This window comes from Erithacus rubecula, assembly GCF_903797595.1.
Source record: "Erithacus rubecula genome assembly, chromosome: 17".
In the NCBI taxonomy this organism is placed as follows: Eukaryota; Metazoa; Chordata; class Aves; order Passeriformes; family Muscicapidae; genus Erithacus; species Erithacus rubecula.
The window spans coordinates 5,881,151-5,897,607 of NC_136669.1; the positions used below are offsets into that span (position 1 = coordinate 5,881,151).

The window sequence follows — 16,457 nt, forward strand, 5'->3', positions numbered from 1 at the left end:
ATTGTTTTTAACTCCTGGAAATTTTTTCTATCTCCAGTATCTTGTTTTGTGATTATTCAGCCCATTATAATCCCATCCAACACCCACCCAAGAGGCTACAAATCTCTCTCCACTGCCTTTATGTCTATTTTTTCATTTGTTCAGAGAACTCAGCCCAAACTCTCCTTGTTTACAAATGAAAAACCCAAACCAGCCCCAAACATCCGTGTTTGTGGAGGGCACCAAAGGTGAGCAGTCACCTGGACACCTGCCAGGGAATCAGCTCGTCTGGGTTTATTAGCCCTGGCCTTGTGCCAGCCCTGCTGAACCCGGGGAGGGACGTGGGGAGGTGACAGTGGTGGCACTGGGGAAGGAGGGGGACTGCAAGTGGATGTGCAGGAATAAGGAAGCTGTGGCAGAGGCGAAGGAGAACGGGATAGAAACGAGGCTTGTTCCAAAAAAAGACCGCAATTACAGAGGTATTAATAGCTTTGTGAAGCCAAATTTTTATCATTCATTCACCTACTTTTGTTCTTTTATTAATCCCAGGACTGAATCATTGGGTTTTTTTTTTTTCTACAGGACATTTGTCCACCTGTCACAGGAAAAATATCCCTAAGCAACAAACTTTCCAAGGAATTAGTATGAAAGCTTTCACGTAGAGGAAGAAAATCTGATTTAATAACCAGTCTAATTTAAAAACTACAATGAGAGAATGATGTGTAAGGGACTTTTTTTGGTGCTGCCATTGTTACAGGATAAGTCTTGTCTACAAGAAGCACGTAGACACGCTCCCTTCCAATCCACCTAATCACCTATTAGTCACACAAGTGGTAAATCCCTAAAAGCACTTTGGCCCGGGCCATGCAAACGCTGGATGAACTGAGTTACATCAGTTCTCATCTGATTTCCTGGCAATGAGCTGCATGTGACTGCTGCTGTGCCTGAGGAAATGTGGGTCAATCCGTGTGCATGCCGGTGCTGAATGTGCACGCTCTCGAGGGACAGACACACTGCTCTGTGACTCAGGAGCACCGGGCTGGCAGGAAGGGGATTAGTGCTGGCTGTTCACACAGCACTGCCCATCACTCCCTCACAAAACACTCCATCCAAAATGTTCAAATGATGGAGAAAGCTGTCAGGCACCTGGCAGGACAGCAGCCACTAAAAGGAAACTATTTGCTTCAGAAGTAATTAAACACCCGTGGTGTTGGGGTGTGAACACCCAGATCTCACAGCCCTGTGTCTCTCAGCTGAGCAGCAGTGAGATGGACAATCAAACACAGCTGCTGCTTTGGAGCTGGGGGCTTGGAGCAGGATTCCTCCCAGGGCATTCCTTGCTGGATGTGGTTAACCAATAACCTCATGGTAGCACCCCCTTCTTCCAAACCTGATCTCCAGTTAGTACCAAAGTTCAGTGGATCCCTGTTCTATCTGTGTTATCGTTCTCTTACACAAGCAAAGCCACCCTCTTCATCTAGGTATTTTAAGCAAAATGTCTCATTCTTGTGTGACCTAAGGGAGGCAAAAAACTGGGAGCTGAATGGCACCAAACAGGACTTTATGAAAAGAAGGCTTTTTTTCCAAATAAAGCTGTATCAGCCTATGTGTTACTCCCTTGTTCTAATCATATAGGCCAGCATCTATTTAAACTGCCAAGATAATGACTTCAAATTTGATCAATAGTCTCTGTTTATTCAGCCAAGTGCTACTGACAGTCACCAGGGATGAACAACAAAACAAACACACTGGTCAGAGCCAATCCCTGGCTGAGCAAGAAAATCCAATCCGTGATGGCAAACACCCTTCGATTGGATGGGGAGGTGGGGAGGGAGGTCTGTAGCCCAGGGACATGGACACAGCCCCTCTCCTCTGTGCCCACAAAACATTTATCCACATCATTCTGCTAACAGCTAGCTCGTGAGCTGAGTGAACTCAAGCAGAATTAACATCACAGAGTGGCTCCAACTCTTACTGTGTGCCATGTAGCTATGCTAAAATATTTCCATTTGTTTTCAGATTAAGCATGGCAGGGCAGAACAACAAGAGGATGCCACTAAGCCTTTGGACCATAAGCAGTGACTTCCCTCATTGTCACCTTATCCACTCCAGAGAAGAAATTTCCTTTGGAGAAGCTTCAAGAAAGACTGGAATCATCTTCTTGAAAGCAGGACAAAAAAGTCCTTGACTGAATCTCCAGCCAAAGGATGCTAGGAATGTTTTAGTTACAGACAGGCTGCAGAGAGCAAAATAAAAATAGAGTTTAGAATGAAAACAGATAAGTAGAGCATTCGTAGCATTCTAGCACAGATTTGTCTTTCAAAACAAATAAACATTTTCATTGCAAAATCAGTTTCTCAACAGTGGCTTAACAATAATATATATGGACCTTCCTCCCATGGGCAATTTTTATTAACAACTTGCAAGCTTCTTGCTAAAGAAGCCTCCCTTTCAAATCCCAAGTGAATCTGCAGTCACAAAGACTGGGATCTGGGTGAAAATGTTTTAGTGCATTATTCCAACCAGGATGTTTGGTCACAATTTTTTCTACATTATACATTCATCACTTTGCCTGTCAACAGCACCTGTTTGCCATTTTCCTTGTACAAAATGTCAGTGTCCATTACATCAATAAATTACAATCCCACTACTGCTCTGAGATAGCTTGATCAAAGGTATTACATAAATAAACTGGAGCTTGAAGGAAAAAAAATACAATGCCTTCTCCCATACAACCTTAATGCATATTCAAGGCACAGGATTTTATGCAAGTGACACCACTTGGTCACAGGATCCTGCAAAAAAAAATATGAAGCAAGTTCTCTTAAACAAAAAGTTCATTATCAAACTACTACATCAGCACATCCAAAGCCCAGCTTAACATCTAAAAAACTCAGTACATGAGGACAGCTGGTTCACCCAAAGCCTAAGACGTTTGCTTTCCACTTTAAATTGATTAAATAGATTGAATACATTACATTTCGCATGGATGGTTAACAGTGCTAATATTCCAGTCAGAATGAAATGCTGTATGAGGAAAATTCTCACTAGGGCTACCTCCCCCTGGATATATTCCTTGCTCTAACAGTAATTTAGTATAGAGGAGGCCTAACAATTTCACTGAACAGGATTACAAAAACAGCTCGTCACAGTTCAGGGCACAGAAGCTCCCAGAAATATCTATTTCTTCACTACCTTCTCCACACAGGGAATGCACTTGAAAAACAGGCTGACACTTGCTTTGTGGGAATCATAAAATAATATAATGTTGGTTGCTTTGTTTTTATGAAGAAGGTGCTTCTTGTTTATCAAACAGTGGAGATATTAAAAGCCAGCCTTTTATTTGTATTCATATCACTGAGAGGAATTGCACACCTCAGAATCAGATATTGGCCAAGCACTGAATGACAAACTACTGATAAAGCCAAACCAGCAAATTTTAATAAAAAATTTCCACGAGCGAAAAACCTTTAAACACCATTTCACTCCTTACTCCAATAAGCTATGTGGCACTAATTTGAAGTGATAGTGCTGTTCTTTTAATTAAAAAATGCCAGTAGGAGGTTGATGCAGTGGCTGCTGCTGGAAGCGACGTGCTCACAGGGCGCAACTGAAGCTTTGTGTGAGGAATTAAGGCACAATTTCAGCTGGGTGAGAAGGCAAAACAAAACCCCTAAATCCAAACAAACATATAGGGAGCATTATTACAGGTGCTTGATAAAGTCATCTGTATATTTGCCTCAGATAATGTTAAATTCTGGGGGGGGAAAAAAGCCAACGAAACCCTCAAACACTCTCACTGCAGTTCGTGAATCTTGCTTTACCTGTAGGTGTGTGGGACTTAATTCAAATATGTCCCTCCCTTTCCTACCTCAGAGCTCCTCACTCACTTTCCCAGGTTCCTCCTTCCACATCTGTGCACAGGGCTGGCACCAGGACAACTCTACCAGTCCATGGGAGGGTGGATTTGCTCTCCCAGGCTCCTCATCTCCATGAGTCTTGAGCCCTGGTATGCTTAATTTCTCTGCCTTTATCAAATTTGACTGAAGTCAGATGAAAAGGCAAAAAATTAGAGGAGAATGACAGGTGAGATCCCTTTTCAGCCTGGCAATTTTTCAGTCTGGAAAAAAAGATTAAGCTTGTCCTGTAAGTTTATCCATCAGCCTGACGGTCAAATAAGGCAGCACTTTGTCCTGAAAAGTGTAGACAGCTTCCACATTCCAGGTTTCACTGCTGATTTGTGAAACACCAAAAGGCTAAAAAACTGATTATTCTACAAGAAATTCTCGCAAAAATATTTGCTGGATCGTTTTCCCCTGGGTCTTGCAACATCTTAATTCCAACAGCCCAGAAGAGTCCAGCAACCACATCCAGGGCATAAAAGAAGAACTCTACATTGGCATCTGGGAGCACAACAATCCTTAAAACCAGTGGCTGCTCCTCCTGCTACAGCCTCCCTGGGGAAGGAACATCCCAGAAACAAGCAGGACATTTTGCCTTTACTTGGCATATGGAGCAGCAAATAGAAGTCAGTTTATCCAAAAGCCTTTGGTATATTTACTCACCACTCCTACAATGACTATTTCAATCACGTTTACACTAGCAGCATCATCTCAAACATCACAGATAAATCTGTTTTCTTCGGCTGTTTCAAAGTCTGTTTTCACTCTGCATACTTGCAGGATTTACATCCCAAGGCAATGAGAAAAAAACTTGTTACTACTTTCCAACTGGGCTTTATTTTCTCCCCCCCCCCCTTTCTATCAAAAATAGCTCTCATCTACGTTCTAGTTCAATTTGGAAGTAGCACATGCAGACTTGATAAGCATCCTGCAAAGGAAATGCCTTGAATTGCAGACTACTTACTACACATTTTCCCAAGCAATGTCTTATAAATCCCATTCGATGGCTGGTTTGCTAATTTCTATTGAAGTTTATCAAAACATTATTTGTAACAAGTCAAATTACTTCCGTGATTCCACAAATAAAAAAAAATTATAAAAGAAATGACTTTGACTAGAAGTCCAAGCCAAGCTGCTGGGTTATAGTGAAGTGTTATTTATCCTGTTACCAGACAGACCTGGAACTCCAAGAAGGTATTTAATCTTAAAATAAAGAACACAACACAGAAAAGCACCTATTTACATGGTTCTTCTGTTTGCCAAAGTCTCCTTCCAGATCTCCTTCTAGGGCTGGTGACAAAAATTGGAGCTGATTTCACTACCTTCAGCAGATCCAGGGGTTGCAGGCCAGTGTTGGGCTGCAAGGCTGTCTCACTTAGAGCTCGATAAATGAGCACAGACACATTAATTAATGTCTTGAAAGAAGTCTATTAACATTAAATTCCCTAAAATTCTTGGAAAGAAGGAATAAAAGATGTAGGTGTTCCCCTTATGGCACATTAGCTGTACACACAGCATACTATTTTTAGTTAATTATTGCCCAATATGCAGAAGTCACTCTTATAAAGAGTCAGACACTTATTCCTACGCCTTGGGCTTTTCCAGAGGCAAATTTAATGTTGGATTATTGAATGAACGACAGGATCTCTGGGAGAAGATGAGATATTTAGATCTGAGTGTGGTTACATCACAGAACTTGGTTACATCACACAATTACCAAGTTGTATAAAGTCATTAAAGCCTGAGTTCAGCACTGAAGCTCTTCTCTGACTCCAGAACACTCAGAGGCTGATGGACCATGCTGAGTTTCACAGCTGAACCACTCCCTGGCACCTTCTGGCTTCCCTAACTTCACTTCTGCCTTTTAACCTCATCTCATTTAACCTTGTTTCACCTCTCATCTGTGCAAGGGGGACCTCAGCAGAAGTATTTTCACTCTGGTTAAAAACAATTTCAGGGGTGGGTTAAAAGCATCAGCTGATCACAGCCTAAAAACACTTTATGTAAGGGATAACTGGGAGATGAAAAATTAGAGACACAGCAATTCTCTGCCAATTCCAAAAGCCACAACATTTCAGGCATTATTTTTTTTTTTTCCACTAAGCCATTTCTGCTCTCTCTGATCTGCTCAGTAGGGTATTTACAGACACATGAGATATGAACATGCCCACTGCAGTACTTAATGTGGCCATTACCTGTCTGCAGATGTTTTTAAGAAAGAGAGATGAGAGACACTGCTCGGAATTCCTTGGAATATAAAGCACTGAAGTAAGTATCACTTCAAGAGCCCAGAAAATTCACCCCATTTCTCTTTCAAAGGCTGACATCAGACCTTTAGCTTACATTTACCCACTCAACTGCAAACCCAAAGTTTACCAAATGGAATGGATTCTCTTCCCATTAACATTAAAGGAGCAACAATGAGGTATCTGCTAATTAGACTTACGCTTGTAAAATATGGTATTTTAATTCTGAGTTAAAGTGAAGTTCCTACATACTTATAATAATGTTTGCACACAGGCAAGGAACCAAAACACATCAGCTGCAAGGACAAAGACCAAGGATTCCCTGGGAAATGCATCAATCACTGCGAGTCTGAATCAAACTGAAATTCTTCATTTTTCTAAATTCTGCACTTGTATAGTCAAAAAATAACATTAAAGCAACAGGCCAATCCATATACTCAGTTCATTTTCAGTTTGGAGTTTGGGGTTTTTTTCCTTTTGCTCTTCAGGAAAACAGAGCACATGTATTTCTAAAGATGTTTCCTTTCCAATAAACTTTTCAGGTCAAACACCCCATGTACTAAAGAATGTGCAAACACTGACCACAGGATTGAATTTTCTGCTGCAATGTCCAGTTGGCTTTGGGGGTGCAAAACAGACCAAATCTGGCATGCAAAGAAGAAAGGTCAAGGCCATGAAAAAAGAAAGTCCAGACTGATGTGAGGAGTTGCCAAAATAAATAAATTATTTTCCAGTATAAATAAGAAAGGCAACTATCTTCAGTGTTTTAACCTTTATTTTCAGGAGAAAAATACAAAGGAGAGCTTTCAAAATTGTCCTGGAAACATCAGGAAGACAAATTAGAAGTCTAGAATTTAACACATGCAAATTTAATTCCTAATTTTCTGACGTAAACAAGATATGGAAACTTTAAACTGATAAATACATAACCATTTTATTTTAGTCCAATTATTAGAGGAAATGGGCAGACATTTAAGGAAGACAAAACTGTAAACATATTAAAAGGTCAACGAAAACACTATTTTTCCTAGTTCACTCATCCAAAATAGCCATTTTACTCCAAATAATGAAATGTATCTACAAAGATCTCATTAAGTTAAGGAAAAAAGATTGAATCCTATCAAAAGTATTTATTTTCCTGCTACTGGTTACCTATGAAAGCAAAAACTCCTGCGAGAGAAGGATAATAGCAGGTTACCTATGAATGAAAAATAAACCAATTTTATTTTCTTTAGCAAACCTTCTTCACAATGAATTGGCAAAGAAATATCCACCATTCTAAAAAACCAACCACGGGTAAAAGTGCCCATCAGTGAGGACATTCAGGGACACTCAGCACTCCTGGAGTACAACAGGCAGTGGTCAATAATCCTTGCAGTCCATGGTGTGGTTTAACACTGCCTTGTTCCTAAACTGCTGCACAGCCTCAGGAGCCAGGACCAGTGTCAAACAGCAAGCTGGTACCAAGTCCAATCCCACAGCATTTCCCATCATTTCTCACAGTTTAGGATGATGAGTTGAACCCATCTGAAGTGCTCCATCCCACCGGAGCCGCGGCTGTGCCAAGGACAATTCCCTCCAGCTGTGGTGAGGTGAGCACAGCTGGAACGGCTGCCTGCAGCATGGCCAGCTCACTGCAGGGATTGTGCATTATTCTTCCATTACTCCCAAACAATAATGGATTGTTTTACCCACAAACAGATGAACAAACCTTCCATTTAAATACTTTCTGTTAAATTGTATTAGTATGCGGAATAGTGCCCATATCCTCAAAAAAAAAAAGAAAAAACAAACCAGAGAAGAGGATTTTTCCGGGGGAGGGGAAGAAGAGTAAAGCAGGCTCTGCCAGCTTTATCTATCTATGCTGGGAATTGGGTAGCCTTGGGGATTTTTGCCTGCTGTGCTTAGTGTCCTTGACAACAAGCCAGTTTGAATTTTGGCCTTTAACTTGACAAAAATGACTTACTGAAGAGGAAGGCATCAAGCTATTACAGCCCTGTGGAGAGATTCTTTCTGAAACAGCATGGATGCTTACTCTGCCAAGTCAACTACAGCATCACCAGATTTATCATCCTACACCCCCAAATATTCACCATGTAGCTGCCAGTTCATAAGAGAGTATGACAAAGAAAAAGTCCCATTATTTCTGCTATATTCTCCAATTATATTTTATGACTTTCCCAGACAGGGAAAGCTGCAAAATATTCCCAGGGATCCCCTCTCACAAATCACTGAATTTCCCCTTAAACACATGTGAAACAAAGTTTAAAAACATGTAGCATCTTAATGCTAATTGACCTACTGCCTAATTTAGCAAACATATATGCAGCTTTCTTCTTTTATTACGTTAATACTTATACAAATTATTTTAAATTGAGATATACACACTTACTGCGTGGTTTAAGAAATCACTGAGTCTCCTCTGATTTTTCTCTCCTAAAATATCCCAACATGCACACACCTGAGCTTTTCAATGTTCAGCACCTTAGTCTAAATCCTAGAGTTAGACCTACACAGGGAAGCTGAATTTGCACTGAAGCAGCTGAAGTGCGAGCACAGTTTTTCTTCTGCCAGCTTTCTCATGGCAGGTGACAAATTTTTGGCAACGAGGGTCAGCAGACCAAGAAGGAGATAACATCTTGAGTTACTGCAGCAGCATTGCAGGAACTCATTTGTAAGCACCTGAAACATGCCAATGTCAGAGCAGCAGCTTCCTCACCACCAGCCATAATACCAGTGCTCCATGTCAGCGACCCGCAGGCTTAACTGCAGCCTTGCCAACAGACGTGGAGAATGAGAGATGATATTCAGGTGAAAAAAGCTGGAAGTGGCTCAACTGTAGTGCTGTCCTCACTGAGGTACCCTGGGATGGCAAAGCATCAAGGATCATAGTAAGATCTCAGTGAAGACATTCCCTAAAAGCTGAGCAGATCCACAACACAATGGTTGTCAACCTTGCGACTCAAGATTGCACTGACTCCTCTCTGCCCTGACAACTGTCGCTACAGGAAAGGACAAACCATTTGCAATAAGTTTATTTTACTCTGGAAGAATAAATCAGCATCTGCTTCCATGAAAAACATGAAAAATATCAAAGCTCTCAGTGATATTCCAGACTTCAGTCCTACTCATAGTAATACTTTGACTATTTCTAGAGGAATAATAATAGAGACAACAAACACAAAACAACAACAAAAAAGATTCCATTTCAAACTTAGGGAAAAAGATGGCACATGAAACATCTCTTCCAGGCTTTTTTTTTTTCTTCTTATTTTTCTCCTCACTCAAGTCTTACATGAATTGCTGGCTAAACTTCACACCCAACCAATTGATTTATCCACATCTTATCCAAACCCATTCTCCTCTATCTCGCTGCCTCCACCAAGACAGCCCAAACCAACACTGAGTAGTTGACTCAAGAACCATAAATAGCAGCAAGTAATCCAACCAGATTAATCCAGCTCTAAGCATGGCAACTGGACTGGCTTCAAGGTGGGCACCAATCCAGGTAAACCTCCAAAACCCACACACATGGATGGTATTTCCATGATGTACTTCTCCATTCTGTGACCCATCAAGCAAACCTTCAGCCAGCTCAGGAACAACTGAGGGGGCTCACTGATCTTTATTTACAGTGGCAATTTTAGCAGCCTTGGAGCTGCTGTCAGTAAAGCTCCTCTACCCAGAAAATCATGGTATAAGAGCAACCTCCACACTGAGAAATTCAACACTGGTTGTATTTCCCTGGAATTGATGATTAATTTTGAAATACAAACAGAAAGGATGATGCTACAAAATCTTAGAAATGTGATAAAGCGGTTTCAAGAAACAGACGAGAGAACTGTTCTTACACTGGTGGGCAGTATGGAATAAAAAGAAATCACGAACTGCACAACCACATCCCAAATTGCATTTCTTTATATGAAGGCATTCAATTTGACAAAAGAAAGTTTCAAGTCAGGAATAAAGTAGTTATTGTTTCTACTTTCCCTGCCTGAGGGGGATATTCAAACAAACTCTTTTTGGTGATTTAATTTACTTCCACCAGGACAATGGCGCTGGCACAGCTTTGACTTACTGGGAGAAGCAAAAAAAGAGACTTGCTCCCCATAGCCTGCCCAGAGGAAAAGGCTGCTCTTTGGATTCCCACTCTGGCAGCCCCAAAATGTCAGCTGGCCAACTGCAAAGGCTGTGCTCTGCGCTTCCTCCTGTGAAAGCAAGATTTTATTTTCTTTAATACCCCCAGAGTTACATGTGAAGCCTCTTTGCCATTCCTATCCATAGGGCTCTGAACAGCCACGAATTCACCTTCATGAAAACGCTGCTGTTTCCCAAGGCAAATGGGGAAGGGAGGCAGAAGGAGATGAAGTGCCTCGCTCAGCATCACACAGGAAATCTGCGGCCGAGCTCCGCAGCGAGCGCAGCCCCGCGCTCCAATCACAGCCGGGCCCCGCTCCCGCAGACCAGGGGAAGAGAAAATCCTTACCAGGGGAAAATAACCAGACATGGATTTCAACACACTCCCACATTACCACACTAAACACATTTGGAGCTACCCAAGAGCTGCTTCCCACCGTGCCCCCTATGGCACAAAGCTGGCTGGATATTAAATACCAAATACTCAGCTCTTCCTGCCTTTCTGCCCAGCACTCTTCACCTGGAACCGCTGGTCCTGATGCCCAACCATAAAACTACAGCCAGCCCATGATGTATTTACCATGTCTGATGGAGAGATCCTTACATAGATATTCATTGTTCCTAAACATGGGACAGGAACGAGACCAGGTCACCAATGTTAGTGTTGCTATTGATCAGCCAGTTAACTGCTGCACTCATCGATACATTAGTCATGAAAGGGAAGTAAAACATCCTGACATTTGGGACAGCTTTAGCCTGTGCTTTTGTGACAATTCTAAGTGACAACACCACGTTTTATCTTCTACTTTCAGTCACTGTATTCTTTTATGGATTCCCTGAATTACAAAAGCAGAAAGTCCCAAAGCCACCCATTTACCAACTGCCCAGGCTTTGTGGCTGCAGCTTCCCTGAACTACACTGAGCTGGAAGTGTGTGCATGACACTCTCTGTGTCACTTCTCTCTTCCCCTTTCTTTGCCACTGCTAAGCACAACCACCTTCATGACATGAATCATATTTGTCACCTACAAATCCCCTCTGGCTCCTTTCTCACTCGAAGCAACCACTTGCTTCATCATCATCTTCCTCACTCCTCCCTGATGTTTCTGACACTTCACTTTCTTACCCCTCACACCTGGGACATTCTCACCTACACCTGCCTTCCAAAGCTGCCACCACGAGCAGCCCAGCACCTTCCCAGGCCAGGTTTCCAAGGAGGAATTGAGAATTCTGAACCACTGTAAAGTGAGGTGCTTGGAGAAGATTATTTGGATCCTCCTGTTACACTAACTCTGGTTTCTCTGTTAAAGAAACTGTTTTGCCATCAGCCCTCAACGCAGCCATCTGACCATGTATGTGAGATCCTCTCCCTTCCTGCTCCAGCTAGGAAGTGATCCATAAACTTTAACTTTCCTCAGTTCCACAATGGCCCCAGAAGCCAGCCAGCTCCTATCACCTCAGCTGAGACCCCACTGAAATGGCCAGAACAAATGAAACCAGAACCCAACTTTTTTTGGTAAAGTTCCATGTTTAGACAATTTCTTAATGGCCTTTCCATCTGCAGCCCTTCCCTACAAGCTACCTGGATCAGACTGTCCCCCATACCCAGTGAGACTGCAGTTTTCACCAGTGTTTGTGGGTGATACAAGTGTGAGCAAGGCATGTGTAAGCCTTGGAGATGATGAAGCCTTGGGAATTTCCCCAGGGAGCAGCAGCAACCAAAGGTTAGAGAGAAGCACAAGGGTAAAAACTGTACACAAGGTCCCCTGGCCCGTGGATTGTTCCTCCTTGACCCAGCAGACCCCAAGCACATTTGGCAAGGACATGCACTCACAGGATAACTTTATTTTTCCATCCTTGTGTTGGATGGCACTCCCTGATGACAGCACAGATAGGAAGAGACCACAGATTCAGGGGGAAGTTTTCTCTTATTTCACCTAGAACCATTCCAAGAGACAAGGCCAGAGTATCTCTGGCTCTTGCATCACCAGTTGGGGTAAAGGCTTTAGTGGAAAGTAGAGGAGAAGCTGAGATATGACAGCAGATTAGCATATTTGAGATCCACAGGCCACAAAGTCATTTTAACCTGTCATGCAACTCATTGCTAAATCAAGGTTTTTAGCATTTTTGCACAGGGTGCATTATTTACCATTTTAGTTCATTACAATTTGCATCAGGCTAGGACTGACATTGCTCTGTATAAGCTGAGAGATCACTTCTGGTAATAATCAGAGGATTGAGAACTTTTGGATATATTCACATAAATAACCCCAACACTCTGCTAACACAAATACCTTTACAACATTTGAGGAAAAAATTATGTCTTAAAAAAAAAATCACAAGAGATTCAACCACTGCTCCCTTGCCATTCACCCAGTAAAGCTCACAGGCATCCTAAGTGATATTTACTCTGCTATTTTCAGTACTGCAAAACTTCAATGGTGCCTAATCACAGGAAACACAATGCAGGTAGTAAATTATAACAAACTAGGTCCTCTGTCTTGATTTCAATGTGCTCAAATCTCCCAATAGCCAAGGAGATGAGAAAACAGCAGCCAGGCTGGCTGCAGCTATTTGAAACAGGTAAGTCAGCACCCCAGTCCCAGCCAAGAACTCTGCATTGCCCAACAATTCCAGAGCTAAACCTCTCCCAGAGCAATTTATTTGTTGATTAAATATAGCAATTTTTGTCACATCACCCAGGTTTCCTGCTTGTAAAAACAGAAGATGTGTTTGAGCAAGCAGGAGATTTCTTCAATACAGTTTTAAAATGGGGAGTAATAAAAAATAAATCTACCAAGTTGCTCAATAAACTGAAACTTCAGTCTGTTCCAGGAAATGTTCCCAGCTCAGAGCAAAGACTAGTGTATGCTAAAAGTAAAAAAGCATTTTGCTGCAGCATTCAGCCTTTAAAATTAAACTCAACAGCTTCTCTCTGTTATTTAAATGATCTCCTCCAGCTCAGAAGGGCTATGACCATGGCCTAAGTCACTTAACTCACATTTTTATTGACTGACTTGCATAAAAATAAGCCACATTAAGGACTGAGCTGACATTTGGTATACATCACCACAAAACTCATTTCAGATCAAACATCATTCATACAACCTAAAAATATTTCCAGCCTTCTCCCATCCAAGAAAAGGATTTTCAGATTTACATTATCCTCACAAACTTTGGTCTTCTGAAGCACAAGCAGTGCAGAATCAAAGGATTAAAAGAACACCAGGATTTTTATTTTTTGATGATCTGCCTCTGAGTGTGTTATGTGCCAGGAGCAAGTTAACCTGTAACTGCAGTTTCACCAGCACCGTTTTCTCATTATCTGCCAGTGTTTTATGCACCCACACACAGAAGATCCCTCTCCAGGGATCAATTCCAGTCACCCAGAGCAGCACTGTGGCTTCTCCAGCCCAAGTGACCTCCAAGCATCCACTTGTTGCCTTTGAAAGACTGGATTGGACCTTATTTTTAAATAATTCACACAGCAGTCTCAACAAGCAGGAACTGTGTCTCTTCTCATTAAAGAAGCAGGCTCAGCATTGACTGGAGCAGCTTCCAAAAGACTTAATCCAGATCTTTCAGGGTCCAACATAAATTGGTTTATCCATCCACAAACCCTCCAGAGGCCTCACACGGAGGCAGGTCAGACACAGCTCTGTGTATCACCTCCTGCACAGGGCAGGAACTTCCAAAGTTGAATGCCAGGATGTGCCAGGTGAGAACAAGTTGAGAGGAAGGAGGGAAAACTAAAAAAAAAAAAGATTAAAAAAAAAAAGCACCCTAAAAAAAAAAGAATCTAGCTAAAAGCAACTAAATGGGTATTTTCTCATTAGCAACTGAGTTATCCTCCTTGGCACAGAGGAGGTTGGGGGGGGTTGTTAATTAAAGTGAAGTAAAGCAAATTATGAAAGGCTTTGCTAAAAGCCAGTCTGTGGGAGAGGTGGCCCTGGGAATCCTCCTGAGAAAGGTGGAGAGGAGACCCCATGAAGGGGTAGGATGGTCTGGAGGGGTGGAATGGGGGGCACAGGGATATTCCCATGGGGGAAGGAACAGGGAAAAGCCTGGGAAAGGCTGGGAAGGGGGAAAAAGTGTCACAGGGATACCCACAGACAGGGAAGGTGCAGAATACACCCCAGGAAGGGGGTAGGGGTGGCACAGGGAAATCCTCCCACTGGGAGGGTGCAGAAGAAACCCCACAAACGAGCAGAATTCAAGGGAGAGTTATTAACAGGGACCCCCCATGGGGAACAGTGCAGAAGGGAGCTCATTCAGGGTCAGGGTGCTGGAGAGAGTGGTGACTGTCACCTTCCATGGGGAAAGCCCCAGGGGGAGCAGCTTGGCCGGACCCGCTGGAAAACGAGGGGGAGACAGTGACAAACCCCCGCCCTCCTCAAATTTATGTCACCCCAAGGGGGCTCAAGCACCTCATGCTGGAGGGGCGGGAAAAAATATACATAAACAAAAGCGCAGAGAGGCTCCGTCGGGTCACAGAGGTAGAAGCGGAACAGAAAAACGGTGGATAAAAGTTAAGCAAGGCTGGGAGCTCGGGCCCGGCCGCCCCTCCCCTCATAGCCAGGCCGGGGAGGGGAGGGGACCCCGGGCCCGGCCGCGGATGTGCGGCCACACACACACCGAGCCGCGGCCGCCCCGTTACCTGTGAGGCGGATCTTGATGCTGGATCCGTTCCGGCGGGTACCGGGATTCGACATCGCGCCTGCAGGAGGAGGAGGAGAAGGAGGAGGCGGCAGCGGCGCCGAGCTCAACCGGCGGCCCCGCGCAGCCCCGCCATGCGAGCCCGGCCGCTCCTCACGATGCCGGGGATCCCCGGGCTGGCGTTCGGGCGGCCGCAGCAGGCTCGGCGCCCTCAGCTCCCTCAGCCGCCGCCTCAGCCGCCGCCGCCGCCGACGCGCCCGCCCGGCCCGGCCCGGCCGCGGAGAACCGTGGCCACGCCCCCGCCACGCCCCCGCGCACGGCGAAGGGCCGTGACGTCAGCGCGCAGAGCGGCGTGGCCGCGTGCGGACGCCATGAGGAGAAGGTCGGGGCAGGGAAGGTCGGGGTGTGGCGCATGCGCAGGAGCGGTCCGGAGAGCGCCCCCTGGCGGGAGGAGAGAGAGGGGAATGGGGGAACAGGATTGCGATGGGGGAACGGGGGAATTAGGGAATAGAGAGAATTAGGGAATAGGAGTGGGGGAATAGAAGGGGGATAGGGGAATTAGGGAATAGAAGTGGAGGGAAGAGAATTGGGTGAATAGAAGTGGGATAGGGGAATAGGGGGAATAGGAGTGGGACAGGGAATGGGAGTGGGACGAGGAAATAAGAATGGGATAGGGGAATAGCAGGAATAGAGAGGGAACGGGCAGAGAATGGGGCAAAAAGGGAAAACGAATGGGATAGGGGCAATGCAGGAATAGGAGTGAATAATGGGGAATAGAGCAGAATAGGAGTGGGATGTGGGAAATAAGAGATAATGGGTTCCCTGGGGAGTGGCACAGGGCAGAATAGAGGTGGAATGGGGGAATAAGGGTACCTAGAGCAGTCTTGAGATGAAAAGGGGTAAATAGGGTGCCTGGGGGTGAATAAGTGACCCCAGGGGTGGAACAGAAATGACCTGTAGGGTAGCATAAGGATGAGAGATGTGCCTATGGTTGGCATGGAGGATGTATGGAGGGGACATGGAGGAGTCACAGGGGTGCCTGCAGGTGGCATAGGAATGTAAAGGAGTATTAATTTGGGGCAAGCACCACTACAGGGAGGGACAGTGCCTTTCCCATCCCCAGAAATGGAGCAGCACCTTCCCACTGCCTACATGCCTGATGGGAGGGTGCCAGATAGGGAATGGAGTCTTCTCCCAAGTGATAACACAAAGGAAAGAGCCCTGGGTTGTGCCAGCTTTAGAGATAAGGAGGTATTTCTTGCTGGTCAAGCACTGACAGGCTGCCCAGGGCAGCAGCAAAGCCCCCAGTCCTAGAAGTGCTCAGAGATGTAGAGGTGGCACTGAAGGGGCAGTGGGCTGATGGAAGTCACTGGGTGATCTTGGAGGTCTCTTCCAGCTAAATTCTCCTCCACTTGCTCCTCTGGGGCCAGGACAGGTTTTAAATAGAAAAAAACTACATTTTTATGCATCTCTAGAGGGAGGTTGAGCTGCCCTGAGGAAGCACAGCAGCATCTTCCCTTCACTGGTGCCCTGGCTCC

At 44.3% G+C, this 16,457-nt stretch overlaps 1 protein-coding gene across 4 annotated transcripts in view; it reads right to left on the reverse strand.

Annotated features, from left to right (window-relative positions):
• The window catches only part of SMURF1 (SMAD specific E3 ubiquitin protein ligase 1), a 41,457-nt gene extending 26,238 nt beyond the window's left edge, over positions 1 to 15,219 (reverse strand). For all 4 annotated transcript variants that reach the window (XM_079320458.1, XM_079320457.1, XM_079320456.1 and 1 more), the window contains exon 1: positions 14,921 to 15,219. In XM_079320458.1, coding sequence (XP_079176584.1) covers positions 14,921 to 14,975 — 55 coding nt within the window. In that variant the 5' untranslated portion in view covers positions 14,976 to 15,219. The remainder of the gene's footprint in view (positions 1 to 14,920) is intronic.
• Positions 15,220 to 16,457: the final 1,238 nt, after the last annotated feature.